Genomic DNA, 19,956 nt, shown 5'->3' with positions numbered 1-19,956 from the left:
TTGTGAGGGTTTTAGGTGACAAGCCAAATTTCTTCAGCCTCCTGAGGTTGAAGAGGCGCTGTTGCGCCTTCTTCATCATGCTGTCTGTGTGGGTGGGTGGACCATTTCAGTTTGTCCATGATGTGTACGCCGAGGAACTTAAAACTTTCCACCTTCTCCACTACTGTCCCGTCGTTGTGGATAGGGGGTGCTCCTTCTGCTGTTTCCGGAAATCCACGATTATCTCCTTTGTTTTGTTGACGTTGAGTGAGAGGTTATTTTCCTGACACCACATTCCAAGGGCCCTCACCTCCTCCCTGTAGGCTTGTCGTTGCTGGTAATCAAGCCTACCACTGTAGTGTCGTCTGCAAACTTGATGATTGAGTTGGAGGTGTGCATGGCCATGCAGTCATGGGTGAAAAAGGAGTACTGGAGTGAGCTGAGAACGCACCCTTGTGGGGCCCTAGTGTTGAGGATCAGCGGGGTGGAGGTGTTGTTTCCTGCAGTACCTTCACCACCTGGCAGGCGGCCCGTCAGAAAGTCCAGGACCCAGTTGCACAGGGCGGGGTCGAGACCCAGGGTCTCAAGCTTAATGATGCGTTTGGAGGGTACTATGGTGTTGAATGCTGAGCTGTAGTCAATGAACAGCATTCTTACATAGGTATTCCTCTTGTTCAGATGGGATAGGGAAGTGTGCAATGTGATGGCGATTGCATCGTCTGTGGACCTATTGGGGCGGTAAGCAAATTGGAGTGGGTCTAGAGTATCAGGTAGGGTGGAGGTGATGTGATGCAACCAGTCAGGATGCTCTAGATGGTACAGCTGTAGAACATTTTGAGGATCTGAGGACCCATGCCAAATCTTTTCAGTCTCCTGAGGGGGAATAAGCATTGTCGTGCCCTCTTCACGACTGCCTTGGTGTGCTTGGACCATGTTAGTTTGTTGGTGATGTGGACACCAAGGAACTTGATTCTCTCAACCTGCTCAACTGCAGCCCTGTCGATGAGAATGGGGGCATGCTCGGTCCTCTTCTTCCTGTAGTCCACAATCATCTCCTTTGTCTTGATCACGTTGAGGGAGATGTTATTGTCCTACCACCACACGGCCAGGTCTCAGACCACCTCCCTATAGGCTGTCTAGTCATTGTCGGTGATCAGGCCTACCACTGTTGTGTCATCGGCAAATTGAATGATGGTGCTGGAGTCGTGCCTGGCCATGCAGTCATAAGTGAACAGGGAGTACAGGAGGGGACTGAGCACGCACCCCTGAGGGGCCACTGTGTTGAGGATCAATGTGGCGGATGTGTTGTTACCTACCCTTATCACCTGGGGGCGGCCCGTCAGGAAGTCCAGGATCCAGTTGCAGAGGGAGTATGGGGTATGTACGTAGTAACTGTGGTGGACAACGTCATCAATGCACTTATTGATGAAGCTAATGACTGATGTGGTGTACTCCTCAATTCCATCAGAGGAATTCCAGAACATATTCTAGTCTGTGCTTGCAAAACAGTCCTGTAGCTTAGCTTCTGCTTCCTCTGACCACTTTATATGGATCTAGTCACTGGTTCTTCCTGCTTTAAGGAGGATAGAATTATGGTCAGATTTGCCAAATGGAGGGCGGGGGAGAGCTTTTTAATGCGTCTCTGTGTGTGGAGTATAGGTGGTCCAGTGTTTTTTTTCCTCTGGTTTCACATTTACCATGCTGATAGAAATTTGGTAAAACGGATTTAAATTTCTCTGCATTAAAGTCCCCGGATACAAGGAGTGTGTCACGTTCCTGACCGGTTTTCTGTTATTTTGTATGTGTTTGACGGTCAGGGCGTGAGTTTGGGTGGGTAGTCTATGTTATGTGTTTCTATGTTGGTAATGGGTGACCTGATATGGTTCTCAATTAGAGGCAGGTGGTTTTCATCTCCTCTGATTGAGAACCATATTAAGGTAGGTGGTTTCACATTGTTTGTCGTGGGTGGTTGTCTCCTGTGTCTGTGTTTGTCGCGCCACACGGGACTGTTTCGGTTTGTTTGTCCGTTCGTTCTTTTGTGTAGTCATTTTTCCTGTTCGTGAGTTCTTCGTTGTATGTAAGTTCGCATGTCCAGGTTTGTCTACGTCGTTTGTTATTTTGTTTAGTTATTCAAGTATAGTTCGTTTTTGTCTTGTTCAATAAATTCATTATGTCCTATGACAACGCTGCATTTTGGTCGAATCCTTGCTCCTCCTCTTCGGATTACAGAGTGCCACCTCTGGGTGAGCATTTTCTTGTTTGCTTATGGCTCAATCAACACTGTCTTAGTGCTAGCCTTTGACTGTGGTGGTATGTAAACAGCTACAAAGAATACAGATGAAAAGTCTCTCGGTAGGTAGTGTGGTCTACAGCTTATCATGAGATACTCTACCAAGGGCGAGCAATAGCTCGAGACTTCCTTAGATATTGTTCACCAGCTGTTGTTTACAAAAACACAGACCGACGCCCCTTGTCTTATCAGACGCCGCTGTTCTATCCTTCCGATACATTGCATACACAGCCAGCTGTATGTTGATGTTGTCGTCGTTCAGCCACGACTCCGTGAAGCATAAAATGTTCGTTTTTAAATGTCCCATTGGTAGTTTAATCTCCCGCGTAACTCGTAGATTTTATTGTCCAAAGATTGCACATTTGCAAGCAGAATGGAGGGAAGTGGGGGTTTATTCATGCAGATCGGGGCCTGTTCCCGAGGAAGCAGTATATCCTTCGCATCGGGCTCGTCAGAGTCGTGAAAGGAAAAATACGATTCTGCTAGTCCGTGATGAGTAATCGCAGTCCTGATGTCTAGAAGTTATTTTCGGTCATAAGAGACGGTAGCGGCAACATTATGTACAAAATAAGTAAAAAAATAAGTTACAAACAACGCAAATAAACAAACAAACAATCGCCATCTTACACATACAGTTGTAGTCGGAAGTTTACATACACCTTAGCCAAATACATTTAAACTCAGTTTTTCACAATTCCTGACATTTAATCGTAGTAAAAACTACCCGTCTTAGGTCCGTTAGCATCACCACTTTATTTTAAGAATGTGAAATGTCAGAATAATAGTTGAGAATTATTTATTTCAGCTTCAATTTCTTTCATCACATTTCCAGTGGGTCAGAGGTTTACATACATTTATTTAGTATTTGGTAGCATTGCCTTTAAATTGTTTAACTTGGGTCAAAAGTTTCAGGTAGCCTTACACAAGCTTCCCACAATAAGATGGGTGAATTTTGGCCCATTCCTCCTGACAGGGCTGGTGTAACTGAGTCAGGTTTGTAGGCCTCCTTGCTCGCACACGCTTTTTCAGTTCTGCCCACGCATTTTCTATAGGATTGAGGTCAGGGCTTTGTGATGGCCACTCCAATACCTTAACTTTGTTGTCCTTAAGCCATTTTGCCACAACTTTGGAAGTATGCTTGGGATCATTGTCCATTTGGAAGACCCCTTTGCGACCAAGCTTTAACTTCCTGACTGATGTCTTGAGATGTTGCTTCAATATATCCACATTATTTCCCTTCATTGTGATGCCATCTATTTTGTGAAGTGCACCAGTCCCTCCTGCAGCAAAGCACCCCCACAACATGATGCTGCCACCCCCGTGCTTCACAGTTGGGATGGTGTTCTTCGGCTTGCAAGCCTCCCCCTGTTTCCTCCAAACATAATGATGGGCATTATGGCCAAACAGTTCTATTTTTGTTTCATCAGCCCAGAGTACATTTCTCCAAAAAGTACGATCTTTGTCCCCATGTGCAGTTGCAAACCATAGTCTGGCTTTTTTAAATGGCGGTTTTGGAGCAGTGGCTTCTTCCTTGCTGAGCGGGCTTTCAGGTTATGTCGATATAGGACTCGTTTTACTGTGGATATAGACACTTTTGTACCTGTTTCCTCCAGCAACTTGACAAGGTCCTTTGCTGTTGTTCTGGAATTGATTTGCACTTTTCGCACCAAATTACGTTCATCTCTAGGAGACAGAACGCATCTCCTTCCTGATCGGTATGACGGGTGCGTGGTTCCATGGTATTTATACTTGCGTACTATTGTTTGTACAGATGAACATTGTACCTTCAGACGTTTGGAAATTTCTCCCAAGGACGAACCAGACTTGTGGAGGTGTACAATTTTTCTGAGGTCTTGGCTGATTTCTTTTGATTTTCCCATGATATCAAGCAAAGAGGCACTGAGTGTGAAGGTAGGCCTTGAAATACATCCATAGGTACACCTCCAATTGACTCAAATGATGTCAATCAGCCTATCAGAAGCTTCTAAAGCCATGACATAATTTTCGGGAATTTTCCAAGCTGTATAAAGGCCCAGTCAACTTAGTGTATGTAAACTTCTGACCCACTGGAATTGTGATACAGTGAATTATAAGTGAAATAATCTGTTTGTAAACAATTGTTGGAAAAATTACTTGTGCCATGCACAAAGTAGATGTCCTAACCGACATGCCAAAACTATAGTTTGTAAACAAGAAATTTGAAAAATTTGTTTTAATGACTCCAACCCAAGTGTATGTAAACTTCCGCCTTCAACTGTATCTAAGTGTTTAACACCTTTTCTGTCCTCGGAGTTGGTCATTTTAGGCGATTTGAATCTGGATTGGCTAATCCCGGCCTCGGAACAATTTAATAGTATATGCATTGATTTTAATCTGATTCAATTGATATCAAAACCTACATGGCTAAATATGAAAAACCCTGTTAACTCCTCCTTGATTGATTTAATTCTTACTAATAACCGCCATAAATATTTGGCTTGTGGAGTATTTGCGTTTGATCTCAGTGATCATTGTCCCATAGTATCTATTAGAGATACGAAACAGCAAAACACTAATCCAGTGTTTAATTAAGAAGAGACATTTTTCAAAGTTCTCTCCTCAAGGGTTTTTACATGACGTGTTCTACTCTGATTTAGCCACCGTCTCCTGTATTCCTGACCATGAGTTGGCTCTAGAATATGCATTCTCCATAATTGTTTCTCTGGCAGATAAACACACTCTTTTTAAACAATTCAGAGTGAAAGGATAGTTCAGAAGAAAACCAAGGGTTAGATCTATCTGAGCTCATTCAGATGACAAATCGGGCCTGGGCCAAAGCAAGGAAAAGTGACTGTTTAGAGGACTGGCAATTTTGATTAGAAAAGCTAAATCAAGCTACCTTTTAAGCTATCTCTGACTCTGCTGGTGATCCTTCAAAATTTTGGAAAACAGTAAATGCACTAAAGCATACCAATTCTTCTTCTTCCCTGCCTAAGCACGTTCTGTCTGACTCTGGCATCATAACTGAGAAGAAACGGATAAGTGATGCTTTTAATCATCATTTTATCTTGGCATGCTTTTTATTTGAGAGAGACGGTGGTTTTATTGACCCTGGTCAGTCAATCGACAGCTCTTCCCTCTGCCAGCCTCTAGCTGACTCGACAGTTAACACGTCAACTTCTAGTGAATATTTTTTTTTATTTTACTATCTGTGATGTGCTAGATGCCTTGCCTAAGGTTGATGCAACAAAATTCACTGGGGCTGATATGCTTAATCCATTTTTGCTGCAGCTCTCTGCACCCCTGATCGCTGAATCATGAACCCGTATTTTTAACCTGACAATTATATCCGGTACTATCCCCAAGGTTTGGACGGCGGCCCATGTACTCCCCCTTCACAAAAGTGAGAAAAATATATTTCTTTATCAAAATGCGTTTTATGGCAGAAAAGCCTTCTTGAATATGTGAACTTTCATGTGCCATAATAACAAACTTGTATGCCATCTGTAAATACGAATAAAACGGTTAAATTACGAGCCTTGTTGGTTAAGCCACATAAAAAGGCAGCAACCTTCCCACTAGCCATGATTGGCTGAGATAATGAGTGGGCTGGACATGCAGAGAGATGAGTTTGGATTGGTCTGCCATATAGAGGGCTTTTGTCTATTTGAGCTGGTCAGTCTGTGTTGGTAATCCTGTCGAAGGCAGATTTTTTTTTAAATGTAGCTGCATAAATTTTGCTCTCCAATTTCTGGAGGATCAAGTTTTGAAATCAGTGGAATTAAAGTTTGATAGCTAAAGAGATGGGAAAACACCTGTTTCCTGATTACGTTTTCAAACTAATGGTATTTGTGGCATGGATTCGTGACAGAGAGAGACGTGTCCATCATGCATGATGACGTATACGGGTAAAATAGTCTAGCTAGCTACATTTTCAGATATTACACGTTTCAAATTTAGTCAAAGTGGTTTCATTTCAAGCTAAAGTGTACTGTTAGCTAGCGTTAGCTGGCTGGCTCCCTAGCTAACGTTAGGTGGCGTGATGTGATGTGTGTGATCTTACATGTTGTTTACCTAGCTAGGTTCATTGTTTACCTAGGTAGCTAGCTACATGTCTTAAGCTAAAGTGTACAACACCCGTTGAATATGGCTGGTGTCAGTAAACATTGTGTCACGCCTGCTCCCGCTCCTCCCCCTCAGCCGGATCATCAGGTCTTGTTTGGTCTTGCGCTGTTTATGATTTCAAGCCTATCAACTCCCGAGATTAGGCTGGTGTAACCGATGTGAAATGGCTAGCTAGTTAGAGGGGGTACGCGCTAATAGCGTTTCAAACGTCACGCGCTCTGAGACTTGGAGTAGTTGTTCCCCTTCGAGGGTGCTGATGCTTCAAGGGTGGCTGTTGTCGATGTGTTCCTGGTTCGAGCCCAAGTAGGGGCGAGGAGAGGGACGGAAGCTATACTGTTACACTGGCAATACTAAAGTCATCCAATAGTCAAAGGTATATGAAATACAAATGGTATAGAGAGAAATAGTCCTATAATTCCTATAATAACCTCAACCTAAAACTTCTTACCTGGGATTATTGAAGACTCATGTTAAAAGAAACCACCAGCTTTCAAATGTTCTCATGTTCTGCGCAAGGAACTTAAACGTTAGCTTTTTTACATGGCACATATTGCACTTTTACTTTCTTCTCCAACACTTTGTTTTGCATTATTTAAACCAAATTGAACATGTTTCATTATTTATTTGAGGCTAAATTGAGTCGATTGATGTATTATATTATGTTAAAATAAATGTGTTCATTCAGTATTGTTGTAATTGTCATTATTACAAATAAATATATATTTTTTAAATGTATTTTTTTTTTGATTGTCCGATTTAATTGGTATCGGCTTTTTTGGTCCTCCAATAATCGGTATCGGTATCGGCGTTGAAAAATCATAATCCGTCGACCTCGCGTACTCTGAACGCAAGGAGATGGGTGGGGCTAAAGCTTAAGAGGGTGTGAACGATGTTGAATGGGTGTAGACAAAGAAGAGCTCTCTCACCGAAACTCTCACTAAAATGCTATTTTCTCAAAAGTTACAAGTTTATCAACTTTCAAAGCAGAATTACTTTCCCATTGTCCCTCAAATGCAGTGTATGACATACCATTTTGTAGCTCTGAGTCTCTGCTTTTATCAAATGTAAAAAACAGAAATTCAAAATTTTGCTACATACCGAATCCAGGTGGTGAGTCACATACGTACATCGGATGGTGTACATATTGATCCGTGTCCCTGTTTACAACTATTTGGGCATCTGGATAGATGAAAAGCTGTCTTTTAAAAAGCATATTGATGAGTTAGTTAAGACGCTGAGATTATAAATTGCATTTTTCTATAGAAATAGGTCCCGCCTCTCGATAAATAGTAGAAAGCAGATTATTAAATCGACGTTCCTATTGGTCCTAGATTATGGTGACATCATCTATATGAACACAGCTGCTTCTTCATTCCGTTAGATGAAGTTTATATCTTAGCCCACTGCACTTTATTACGGGCAACAGTCATCACTGCATTCTCTACCAGAAAGTTGGTTGGTCCTCTTTGATGTCACGTAGGTTGATACATTGCTATGTTTTCATTTATAAAAGCCCTTTTACAAACATTCCCGCTGTACCTAACGTCATTACTAAACTTTAGAAATATGAGTTACCACACCGGTCTCAGGTATGGCTAACTCTGGAAATTCCTTTGGCCTCTACTGAATTAGGTAAATCATATTTTTTTGCACCTTATTTGTGGAACAATTTTCAAAATGTTCAGAAATGTATGTTTTGGTGCCTCTAGGCCAATTCAGAACGCTGATTGAGGACATTTTTACCGATGAATGTCTTTGTTTTTCTGACTGTTTGTTTATCTTTCTGCTTACATTTACAATTTTTTTTATGTGTGTATTTTCTGTAATGTACGTGACTCAGGACTCATCTGTAAAAGAGACCTTGGACTCAGTATGACTCCCTGATAAAATAAAAGGTTAAATAAAAAAAATGTAGTTAATGCCTACACTTAACCCTAATCTTAAAAATGTGGAGTTAATGCCTAAACACTTCGAAATTTGACGTTTGAGAAACAAGGATGAACATCGAAATTTGACGCTTGGAACAACTTTGAAATGTGAGGTTTGAGAAAGATGGACGAACGTCTAATTCTGACGTGAGACTGTGAGAGCTGGTAGCACATACACACCATCACCTCATGGATCACCCCTCACAGATGTACAATCCACACACACACACACTACCCAGTCCCCCTCCCCCCACTCTCTCTTCCCGGCTGCTGCGAAGGTGACGCAGAAAAAGGGAAAGCGAGATTTATCCAAGCCGTTTAATGATTCGATGAACGAATAAATGAATGACGGAATGAATGAATGGACATATGGATAAGTGCTGTTCCACTGGATGTCATAAGGTGAATGCACCAATTTGTAAGTCGCTCTGGATAAGAGCGTCTGCTAAATGACTTAAATGTAAATGTAAATGATAGAGAGAAAGAGGGATGAGGGAGAGGTAGTACCTGTTGCCCCCTTGGTTCTGTGCCTGCCTTTGGGTCGCCGTTGGGAGTTTCCCATGGCTGAGTTTTTTCTGTCCCAAAACATCACAACCTCCACATAGCCCTCTACTCACTGACTGACTGACTGGCTGGCTGAGAGTGTATGTAAGTGAGAGTGTGTGTGTGTGAGTATGTGTGTGTGTGTCAGAGCATGTGATTGTGTGTGTGCACCTGCATCTTGTACGAGTGTGTCTCGGAGTATGAGTGTGTGTGTCTCAGACCATGTGCGTGTGAGTGTGGTGCATGAGTGCGTCTCGGTGCGTGTGTATGTGTGTGTGGCATGTGCTGCCTGCATGAGCGTTTGAATGGGAAGGTATGCGTGTGTGTGTGTGAGTGTGTGTCTAAGAGTGGTGTGTGTGAGAGAGGGAAAGAAAGAGAGAGAGAAAGTGAGAGAGAGGGAGGGAGGGAGAAGAAGAGCGAGAGAGGGAGAGAGGGAGAAAGAGAGCGAGAGAGGGAGGGAGGGAGAAAGAGAGCGAGAGAGGGACGGAGGGAGAAAGAGAGCGAGAGAGGGAGAAAGAGAGCGAGAGAGGGAGGGAGAAAGAGAGCGAGAGAGGGAGGGAGAAAGAGAGCGAGAGAGGGAGGGAGAAAGAGAGCGAGAGAGGGAGGGAGAAAGAGAGCGAGAGAGGGAGGGAGCGAGAGAGGGAGAGAGAGAGAGAGCGAGCGAGAGTGCATGCATTCGTTGCCTCTATTTGATTCTAACCAGTCAGGAGCTGAGGTTGGTGTTCAATTCATAAAGAGCCAAGAAGAGCAGAGAGAGAGAAAGAGAGAATGTGTGTGTGAGAGAGAGACAGCAAGAGAGAGAGAGAGTGTTGTGTGTGTGTGTGTGTGTGTCAGAGAGAGAAAGAGAGTGAGAGAGAGAAGAGAGAGTAACAACAGAGAGGTAGAGCAAGAGATGGGAAAGGGGGAGGGACAGAGACACAGAGAGGGGTGCAGCAAGGAGGAGAGTCAGGGTTGGATGAGAGAGAGAGAGAGAGAGGGGGGGGGGGGGGGGGGTTATTAGTACTGAGTGTTCCAGCGGGAAGAGAGGGGCTGGGTAGCTGAAGAGAAAAAAAGACAGGAGGGGCCACGACTGCAGCTGGAGAGAGAGCGCGGGAGAAGGAGAGAGAGAGAGACGGTGAGAGAGATGAGATTGAAAATGAAGCGAGCGGCACAGATGGAGAGATCGACAGAGCGAAATAGCACGGGCAAGCGAGTAAAGGAGAGGGAAGACGGAATGAGACGGAGCGAAAGGGGGAGGAGAGGAGAGGCAGCAAAGAAAGGGAGGAAAAGAGAGGCAGGCGATAAAGAAGGAGGACAAGAAAGAAAGATACGTCCGGATACACACGTTAGGTATTGGCAGCAGATGGCTGGAGGGAGTGGGAATGGTGTTCAACCGCAGAGGAGAGGTGGGAGAAGCTTCATAAGGTGTCGTAAGGGTGACGTAAGGGTGACGTAAGGGGGAAAAGCAAAAGCAGACCCACACACACATAAATACAGTTGGCCTTGTCATGACAGAAGGGAAATAATAGTGGTCTCTTTAGAAGCAGGATGGAGACCAAGGACATGTTAGTGTCAGTCTAATCCAACACACACACACACACACAAAGGCGCTATTTACAACCACACACACATACAATGCGGTGTGAATGCGGGTCTCACCCTAACGCTACTGCGGACACTGGCTTTAACATTCCAATCCATCTCCCTCCCTCCCTCCCTCCCTCCCTCCCTCCCTCCCTCTAGTATCAAGTCTGGTAAACACCACGTGACCTCACAGTCGGATAAAGGACACATTACATACGGTTAACATCTATAGACACATTTGGGGGGGAAAAAACTCCACATTCCCACACACATTTGTTAGGCTAGATTTTCCACAGCATTCTCCCACCTTTCCTTCAACAACAGGAGAACAGTGTGTGTGTGTGTGTGTGTGTGTGTGTGTGTGTGTGTGAAGGAAGTTTAATTCTGTGGAGAGTGTTGTGTTTTACAAGGTACGGAACAGCCCTCCACAGCAGGGCTAATACAAGGTCACACAGCCCAAAACGCACACCTACATACAACACACACACACACACACACACACACACACACCGTCTCACACATGGTCAGTTTGCGTCAACAGACAGGAGCAGTAGAGAATGAAAACACTGGGGGCCACTATGGTCCTCTTCTGTCCTGTCTTCTCATATCCTGTCTCTATTACTCTCTTTTTCCTTATTTTTGTTTCTCTCTCTACATCTCCCCTCTCCCCTCGCGATGTACAACCACCCACCCACACACACACACACAGTGGTAGTGTTGCACGGTATACCAAAACTTCTGTACTTTTTCTATGCTGGAACCTGGAAAACAGTTTGGTGCTGGAATTTTTGTTACTTTCAGTGCTTCTGTCAAATGTTTCTCATGTCATCTACTGATTGAGAGAGGATCAAGTCTGTCTATCAGCGCAACCGATGTCCCTTTATAGCATGAGAGCGCCGTGCCTGCTCCACTTACTCATTGCTAGCTCTAGCCTGTCCTGAGGAACCACTGCACTCACTGGGAGTCTGGACTGCATCATGTTGGCTCCCCACTTATGCTGCAGAGAATGTTATCACACTTGAATAATGCATCACGGCATGTTGAAAATGTTTATTACTGTTCGCAAAACAATGTCTATAAAGGCTAGAACACTTTACAAAGCAAGAAGATACCGGTAGCTTCCAGCTTTGTAAACTAACTTTCCTTGCTAGATGGCATAAATGCACTACCCTAGTACCTTGTTTGTGATCATTTGCAAGCCATAACGCAAAGATATTGTTGATTTGAAATCACTTCATCTCCCCTGCCTCACATCTCTCCCAATCAAGATCATCTTTGCTGGAACCGTGTGTGTGTGTGTGTGTGTGTGTGTGTGTGTGTGTGTGTGCGTGCGAATGATGTCATGGGTCTTAAAGAGACAGCGCACACTTTTATAAAAGAAGAGATTACTTCTTCTATGCAAATGTTATTGATCTGTACAATTAAAAAAGTGGAAGGGAAGGGAAACAGATTGTTTTGTCATCTGTAGCCCCATGAACCAAAACAAGCTCAATAACTCAACGCATGCACACACTCCTATTGAATACGCATTCACCTGTATTGTAAATAGGCCTAGGCTACATCTTGACTGACCCAGTTTATCAACAGAGATGTACCATTCAAATCAATTATTTGCATTATGTATTATTATGTAGTTAGATTGCTAAAAATACAAACTGTCAAATTGATTGTATAATTCATGGATGCATACATTAAAAAAACTAAAATTACAAATGTAATGATCTGTCTGGATCAAGTGCCACTCTGTGACATTTGCTTATACACCTTATTATTTTCCCTTGGTATCATTTTGGTATCGAGTATCATGATGATATCGAGTATCGTGATACTAAACCTGGTATCGAAGTCAAAGTTCTGGTATCGTGACAACACTACACTGCGGTGGGAACGCAGGGCAGGTCTCACCCTACTGCGGATGCTGGCTTTAACATTCCAATCCATCTCTCCCGCCATCTACAGTATCCCTCCCTCTCTCCCTCCATCTCTCCTTCTTTCTCCATTATCAATTCATCACAGGTATCTGTCTGGTAAACACCACGTGAGCTCACAGTCAGATAAAGGACACATACACACGGTTAACATCCATACACACGTTTGGGGGGGAAAAACTTCACATTCCCACACACATTTGTTAGGCTAGATTTTCCACAGAACATTCCACAGCATTCTCTCACCTTTCCATCAACAACAGGAGAACAGTGCATGTGTGTGTGTGTGAGAGAGAGAGTGTAGGAAGGAAATTTAACTCTGTGGAGAGTGTTGTGTTTTGCAAGGTCCAGAACACAAACATGGGCACACAGCCCAAAATACACACTTACATAGGCACACACACCTACTCAACACAAAATACACATACAGCAACATGACACACATATATATATATATATTTATTTATTTCTCTCTCTCTCTCTCTCTCTCACCGATGTTTGCTTTGTAGCACCTACCGATGCAACACTATGGGGTCTTAAGGAAGGCCTGGGTAAGGCCAACATCTCATAAATATGCAAACTTTGATACATAACAGGGTTAGCAATTCAAACCAGTATATTGCCACCATATTGTCTGTTTGGCTGATGGATGTGGTATCTCTCAGGGTTTAATACAATAGGTCTCCAGTTACTGTACGTGATGTGTCACAATTAAGTATTGGCATAATGATTTATTGCACGGTAGAATTCTGGAAACAAACCATCTTAAAAGAGACTAAAGACTGTAAAGGCATACGCCGCATGAAAGCAATGCTGTCTCAATGCAGTGTATTTGACAAACTCTGTCCCACCCATATCTGGCCCCATCATATCATTTTGTTACACTAACATCTGTCACTATGGACAACAGGGGTGTTCTCTCTCTCTCTCTGTCCTCTCCCTGCCTTTCCCTCTTTCTCTCTCTGCCTTTCCCTCTTTCTCTCTCTGTCCTTCTCTCTGCCTTTCCCTCTTTCTCTCTCTGTCCTTCTCTCTGCCTTTCCCTCTTTCCCTCTCTGTCCTTCTCTCTGTCCTTCCCGCTGTCTCTCTTCAACTGAGATTAAAACAATGACTTGTATGAAGCTGTGTTGCCAGCTGTCACACTAAGGGAAAGAGAGGAGTCCAAAAGGGGAGAAGAAATCGAGAGAGAGAGAGATAGAGAAAGAGAGAGACTTTACCCCACACCCTTGACTCTTCTCAACAAGGCTGGTACATGAAGAAAGGATCTACTGCATATCTCTGTTCTCTTTTCCATCTCTCTCTCTCCTCTATCACTTTAGAATGTACTGTACATTTTTTGATCTCTCAACCCCATATCCTTGAGAGGTACAAATATTTGGATCGTTTTCAAACCTACTTTATGGCTGTATCAAATAGTCTAATAGTAAGTCTAATGAAAAGTTACCGCTCTCCCTCTCTCTTTCATAGACCTCTTTCCTTCTCCCTCTCTCTCTTTCATAGACCTCTTTCCTTCTCCCTCTCTCGCTCTCTCCCTTTGTGTTTCTGCCAAAGTGCATTGCTCTGCAGTTCTATCTGGAGTTTAAACACCATTGGAACAAAATTTACACAACAAACTAAACTCCATTGAAGTGTATTCACCTGTATTTTACATCTGACCCAACCTCTCGAGTGCTGTTGTGCCAAACCTTCGTACGACACATACCAACGTTGTTGAATAGACCATAAACCTTGACTTATTCCTCTACTACAGCAGCTCAAAGTGACCAGATACTTACACACTGCTTGTCAGTGTTCCTTGCCTCAGTGTCTCTGTGTCCGACCAATTGACTCACTGATCAACTTGAAAGAAAAGAGGGGTGAAGAGAGAGGGGCGGATAATAACTCTCCAGGTCACTGAGCCGTTGGATGCATGCTCCCCTCTTCGTATCAACCCTAGACCCCGACACATTCCCGAGGCATATAGCGGACATCTGGCAGGGTGGATTATGGGTAATTAACCGAGATTAAACAATTCCATTTGATCATGGTCCCTGCAGACCCACGGGAATAACACAGATTACGCTTCAATCTGCAGTACAGTGTGTGTATGTGTGTGCCTGTGTGTGTGTGTCCAGCCCAAACCAGGGGAATAATAGATTACAGTTCGATCTACAGTGGGGATTACGAGCACACCACGCCTCCAGCAGAACACAGCCTACAGGGATTTAAACATCCTTAAAACGATTCTTACTCCTTAATCCTGCTTCCTGCGTGTGTGTGTGTGTGTGTGTGTGTGTGTGTGTGTGTGTGTGTGTGTGTGTGTGTGTGTCTAGACTGTATATATTTATTTCTAGGCCTGAGACATTGGATTACAGGATGGTAATTCCTCTGCTATCTATCTACCAGAGATATGATTGTGATCTAACCGACATAGTGGCAGGACCATTGCATGTACATTTGTTCAAATAGGCCGCTCGGCCCATAGAATTAGAAGATTGAGATCGGCCCTCACACAAACATGAGCACACCCCACACACCCCTGTCTGGTGTGTGTGAATGTGTGCATGTGTGGAGTGTGCTGCCTGCATGAGCGTTTGTATGAGCAGGTGTGTGTGAGAGTGTGAGTGTGTGTGTCAGAGAGGGAGAAAGATTTTGAACTTTTGTGTGTGTAATGTTTACTGTTCTTTTTTTTTATTGTTCATTTCACTTTTGTGTATTATCTATTTCACTTGCTTTGGGCAATGTAAACATATGTTTCTCATGCCAAAAAAGCCTTTAAATTGGAATTGAATTAAAACAGAGACTCCTCTGGGCATCAATCTCCCTCATTCACTCCCACTGGAGAACCACTTCTAGGGGAAAAGGAAGACAAGAGGAGAGAAGAGGGGGGGGTGGAGGAGGAGAAGGGGGAAAAGTTTTTACCTGTCATGTCTTTTCTAATCAGTGCAGATGAAGAGGGAGAAATGTGGAGAGGACAGATTTTTAAGCTTTCTTTGAGAAAGAGCCAGAGAGACATTGTAGCCCACTCGTCCTCCCTACAACCCTACCCCTCCATCCCTCTTTTCTACAGAATCCCGTCTTTATTTACTCTTCTTTAATAAGGCTTGGTAACAAGAACACCACAGGCTATTCTGATGCAACAGCAGAAGCTACGGCTCTGTTTAGAAAGCTAAATTACACACACGGGGGATGCGTCTCAAATGGCAGCCTGCTCCCTACGTAGTGCACTACTTTTGACCAGAGCCCATAGGAAATAGGGTGTCATTTAGGATGCAGACATGGCATTTTGCCTACTCTATGTTGTTTTCTTTCATTCAATTAGATTAGAATTAATTGTCTGTCTGGGTATCTGGTTCTGCTCCATTATGTTCTTTATGTCTCCAGTTGCTTTCAGGGGGGCCTTGCTGTCAGGGGGGGCCTTGCTGTCAGGGGGGGCCTTGCTGTCAGGGGGGGCCTAACTGTCAGCTGTCAGGGGGGGCCTTGCTGTCAGGGCGGGCCTTGCTGCCAGGGGGGCCTTTCCAAGGCTGTGTCACAAATAGCGCCATATTCCCTGTATAATGATCATAATTTAACTCAAATAATCATCATTTAACTCTGATTGCAAGAAAGCTTACAACACAGGGATTGATTTAAAACCCTCAAGGCGGCAAACCTCTGAGACTTGGTCCATTTTGAAATTGACTTAAAGAGAATCAAGTGGGATGATGTCCTGACCTCCGAGGACCTAGACAATAATTGTGACATACAATAACAACAATAAAACTCAGTCATTTAAAAACAAAAATAAAAACATAAATAATAGCCTACTTTTATTAAGTAGGTCTAAGCAACAAAAAAAACGGTGTATTCAGAAAGTATTCAGACCCTTGACTTTTTCCACTTTGTTACGTTACAGCCTTATTCTAAAATGTATTAAATCATTTTTTCCCTCGTCAATCTACACAAAGCAAACATTGTTTTTTAGAATTTTTGGAAAATGTATTAAAAATAAAAAGCTGAAATATTTACACAACTATTCAGACCCTATATTCAGTACTTTGTTGAAGTACCTTTGGCAGCGATTACAGCTTTGAGTCTTCTTGGGTATGACGCTACAAGCTTGGCACACCTGTATTTGGGGAGTTTCTCCCATTCTTCTCTGCAGATCATCTCAAGCTCTGTCAGGTTGGATGGGGAGTGTCGCTGCACAGCTATGTCTCTCCAGATGTTAGATCGGGTTCAATTCCAGGCCCTGGCTGGGCCACTCAAGGACATTCAAACTTGTCTTGAAGCTACTCCTACATTGTCTTGGCTGTGTGCTTAAGGTTGTTGTCCTGTTGGAAGATGAACCTTCGCCCCAGTCTGAGGTCCTCAGCGCTCTGGAGCAGGCTTTCATCAAGGATCTCTCTGTACTTTACACCGTTCATCTTTCTCTCGATCCTGACGAGTCTCCCTGCCGCTGAAAAACATCCCAACAGCATGATACTGCCACCACCATGCTTGATGCCTGGTTTCCTCCAGACGTGACACTTGGCATTCAGGCCAAAGAGTTCATTCTTGGTTCCATCAGACCAGATCATCTTGTTTCTCATGATCTGAGAGTCTTTAGGCGCCTTTTGGCAAAGTCCAAGTGGGCTGTCATGTGCCTTTTACTGAGGAGTGGCTTCCGTCTGGCCGCTCTACCATAAAGGCCTAATTGGTGGAGTGCTGCACAGATGGTTGTTCTTCTGGAAGTTTCTCCCATCTTCACAGAGGAACTCTGGAGCTCTGTCAGAGGGACCATTGGGTTCTTGGTCACCTCCATGACCAAGGCCCTTCTCCCCTGATTGCTCAGTTTGGCCAGGAGGCCAGCTGTAGGAATAGTCTAGGTGGAATAGTCTTCCATTTAAGAATGATGGAGGCCGCTGTGTTCTTGGGACCTTCAATACTGCAGACATTTTTTTGGTAGCCTTCCCCAGATCTGTGCCTCGACACAATCCTGTTTCGGAGCTCTACGAACAATTTATTTGACCACATGGCTTGGTTTTTGCTCTGACATGCACTTTCAACTGTGGGACCTTATTGAGACAGGTGTGTGCCTTTCCAAATCATGTCCTATCAATTGAATTTACCACAGATGGACTCCAATCAAGTTGTAGAAACAATGGAAACAGGATACACCTGAGCTCAGTTTCAAATCTCATAGCAAAGAGTCTGAAAACTTATGTAAATAAGGTATTTTCTTTATTTTTTTTTAGATACATTTGCAAAAAGTTCTAAAAACCTGTTTTCGCTTTGTCATTATGGGGTATTGTGTGTAGACCGATGAGGAAATGTTTTATTTTTTCCATTTTAGAATAAGGCTGTAACTTAACAAAATGTGGAAAAAGTCAAGGGGTCGGAATACTTTCCAAAGACACTGTATGGAATTGTTTTCAGGCGCTAATACCATGCATCATTTAGCTATTTGATTCTGATTTTTTTAGGACCCTTGTAGGTATCCCCCCAAAAATATGTACAAATTATTTGATGAACCATTGGATATCGCCTTTACTGTTATGGCCCCCGGAAACGCATTGAATAACGCATTCCTACATGGCAAAACACATAGTCAAAGAATTGATCAAAAGGGAGTATGTTTAAAGTATCTCCTATATCCGAGAGGTATAAGGTAACAATGTAGACTCATATTTAACCCCATTAATCTAGCGATGGGAAGTTTGGCTCTTTTTACTGACTCTGATCTTTTTGTTAATTTGAGTCCTGCAGGATCCCCCCTACCGGTGAACGATGAACTGAAAACTCAAGAGTCAGGATTCTACAAGCCTCTCCTTCACATGTTGTTCACCGTAGCGGGCTTATTTGACCTGTCATTTGCGACTGAGACTTGTAAACCTGTGCTTTAAACATTGTACATTTGTTTGATTGCTAGGCATACAAATACGATTCTTTTTTTCATACATTTGAAACGAGGTCTAGTTGTGGCCGCAACCGGACTAGATTGTGAACGACTCTTGGCAGAATGCATTTCTTGACTGCCGTGAGAGTGATGAGCACGGTGTCGTTCGCGAACTTCAGCCCCCCCAAACGATTTGTTCTCGAGTTCGAGGTTGTTGAGTAGAGGTTGTGTATGTTTTGGTTCTACAAAGCTGTGTCCACCGTGGCATTCAATAATCAGTTAATTGCAGTCATTCTTGCACCATGCGATCAATGATCAGTTCTACACATGTCTCTTTCTTCTCTATGCTCATGATCAACACTATATACAAAAGTATGTGGATACCCCTTCAAATTAGTGGATTCGGCTATTTCAGCCACACCCGTTGCTGATAAGTGTAAAAAAAAACGAGCACACTCAATGCAATCTCCATAGACAAACATTAGCAGTAGAATGACCTTTCTGAAGAGCTCAGTGACTTTCACAGGATGCCAACCTTTCCAAAAAAGTCAGTTCGTAAAATGTCTGCCCTGCTAGCTCTGCCCCTGTCAACTGTAAGTGCTGTCATTGTGAAGCGGAAATGTTTAGAAGCAACAGTCGCGAAGTGGCAGGCCACACAAGCTCACAGAACGGGACTGCCGGGTGCTGAAGCGTGTAGCGCGTAAAAGTTGTCCGTATTTATTAAGGTAAGAAAAAAAACAATATTGTGTCTGAATGTAAGTACCTGGGTGTGGTATTAGACTATAAACTGACTTTTTTTTTAAAAACATGCTAAGAAGTTGGTCAATACTGTGAAATTTTACTTGTCCAACTTTAGACATAAGAAACTTTCTTAACACTAATGACGCAAAGGTTTATATGCATGCTATGATTGTCTCACATGTCCTATTGCATTACAAGTTGGTCACAAGCAGGAGAAACAACAATCAAACCATTGCAATCTATCTACAAGCATGCTTTGAACGCCGACGATCAGAAACCGAATACTCATCGACATTGTTTAATTCTGCTTTTTAAATGTTTACATGGACTTGCTCCACAACCCTTAAGTGGTCAAGTGATTATTTTACCATCTATGGGGTCACGTACTAGGGGAGCAGTGAATGAAAACTGTAGGGCTCCTGTGTGCAGAACAGCTTTTGGCCAATCTGCATTTTGTGTAAAAGCTGTTCACCACTTCCAACTCCCGTGTGTGTGCGTTGAAAACCGTTCCCAGGCTCTTAATGTGCTGATGAGTGCCGCTGATGGCATCTGACCAGCAGGAATACGTCACGGGCTGATGACCTCATGGTGTTGTTGTTCTGTTGATTGGCTCCTCTAAATGGTAGGTCCTGATTGGCCGTGGTTCAGGGCATTCGTCTGGTGTCAAAGTCATTTGAGGAACACAACAAGCTCTCGCGAACGCTACAGAGCACTTCTAGAACCCTTTTAAAAACCTTTCTAGAGCTCTTCAGACCCACCCCCCCCCTCCCCCCTCCCCAACTAGAATCCTAATTGTAATGTAACAAAGGGGGGCTTGGCTAAGAGGGGAACAGGGATAGAGACAGGGAGATGAGGTCTCTGAAGATTAGGGGAGGGAGATCCTCTAAGATTTAGATTAAGGTAAATAAGAGATATATTTTTGAAGTAATAGCCCCCAAACTGAGGGGAAGACAATGATTCAAGGGCGAGGGTTGCTAGTTCCAGGGGGTGAAAAGGGGCAAATCTCACCAGGGGGAGACCAACTTCTACTATGAAAAAGGGGTGACT

At 43.5% G+C, this 19,956-nt stretch overlaps 1 protein-coding gene across 3 annotated transcripts in view; it reads right to left on the bottom strand.

The window, feature by feature from the left end:
- nhsl2 (NHS-like 2) overlaps nucleotides 1–19,956 on the bottom strand; it is a 147,620-nt gene that overhangs the window by 73,697 nt on the left and 53,967 nt on the right. The window contains exon 1 of one of the 3 annotated variants that reach the window (XM_071333326.1): nucleotides 8,809–9,652. The exons of the other annotated variants lie outside the window; for them this stretch is intronic. Coding sequence (XP_071189427.1) covers nucleotides 8,809–8,890 — 82 coding nt within the window. The 5' untranslated portion in view covers nucleotides 8,891–9,652. Of the gene's footprint in view, nucleotides 1–8,808; nucleotides 9,653–19,956 lie in introns of those variants that run through there. 3 annotated transcript variants of the gene reach the window in all.

The sequence above is a fragment of the Salvelinus alpinus genome, chromosome 11 (genome assembly GCF_045679555.1).
Source record: "Salvelinus alpinus chromosome 11, SLU_Salpinus.1, whole genome shotgun sequence".
In the NCBI taxonomy this organism is placed as follows: Eukaryota; Metazoa; Chordata; class Actinopteri; order Salmoniformes; family Salmonidae; genus Salvelinus; species Salvelinus alpinus.
The sequence above is the reverse complement of the archived record's forward strand: the minus strand, read 5'-3'. Positions and strand labels throughout refer to the sequence as shown.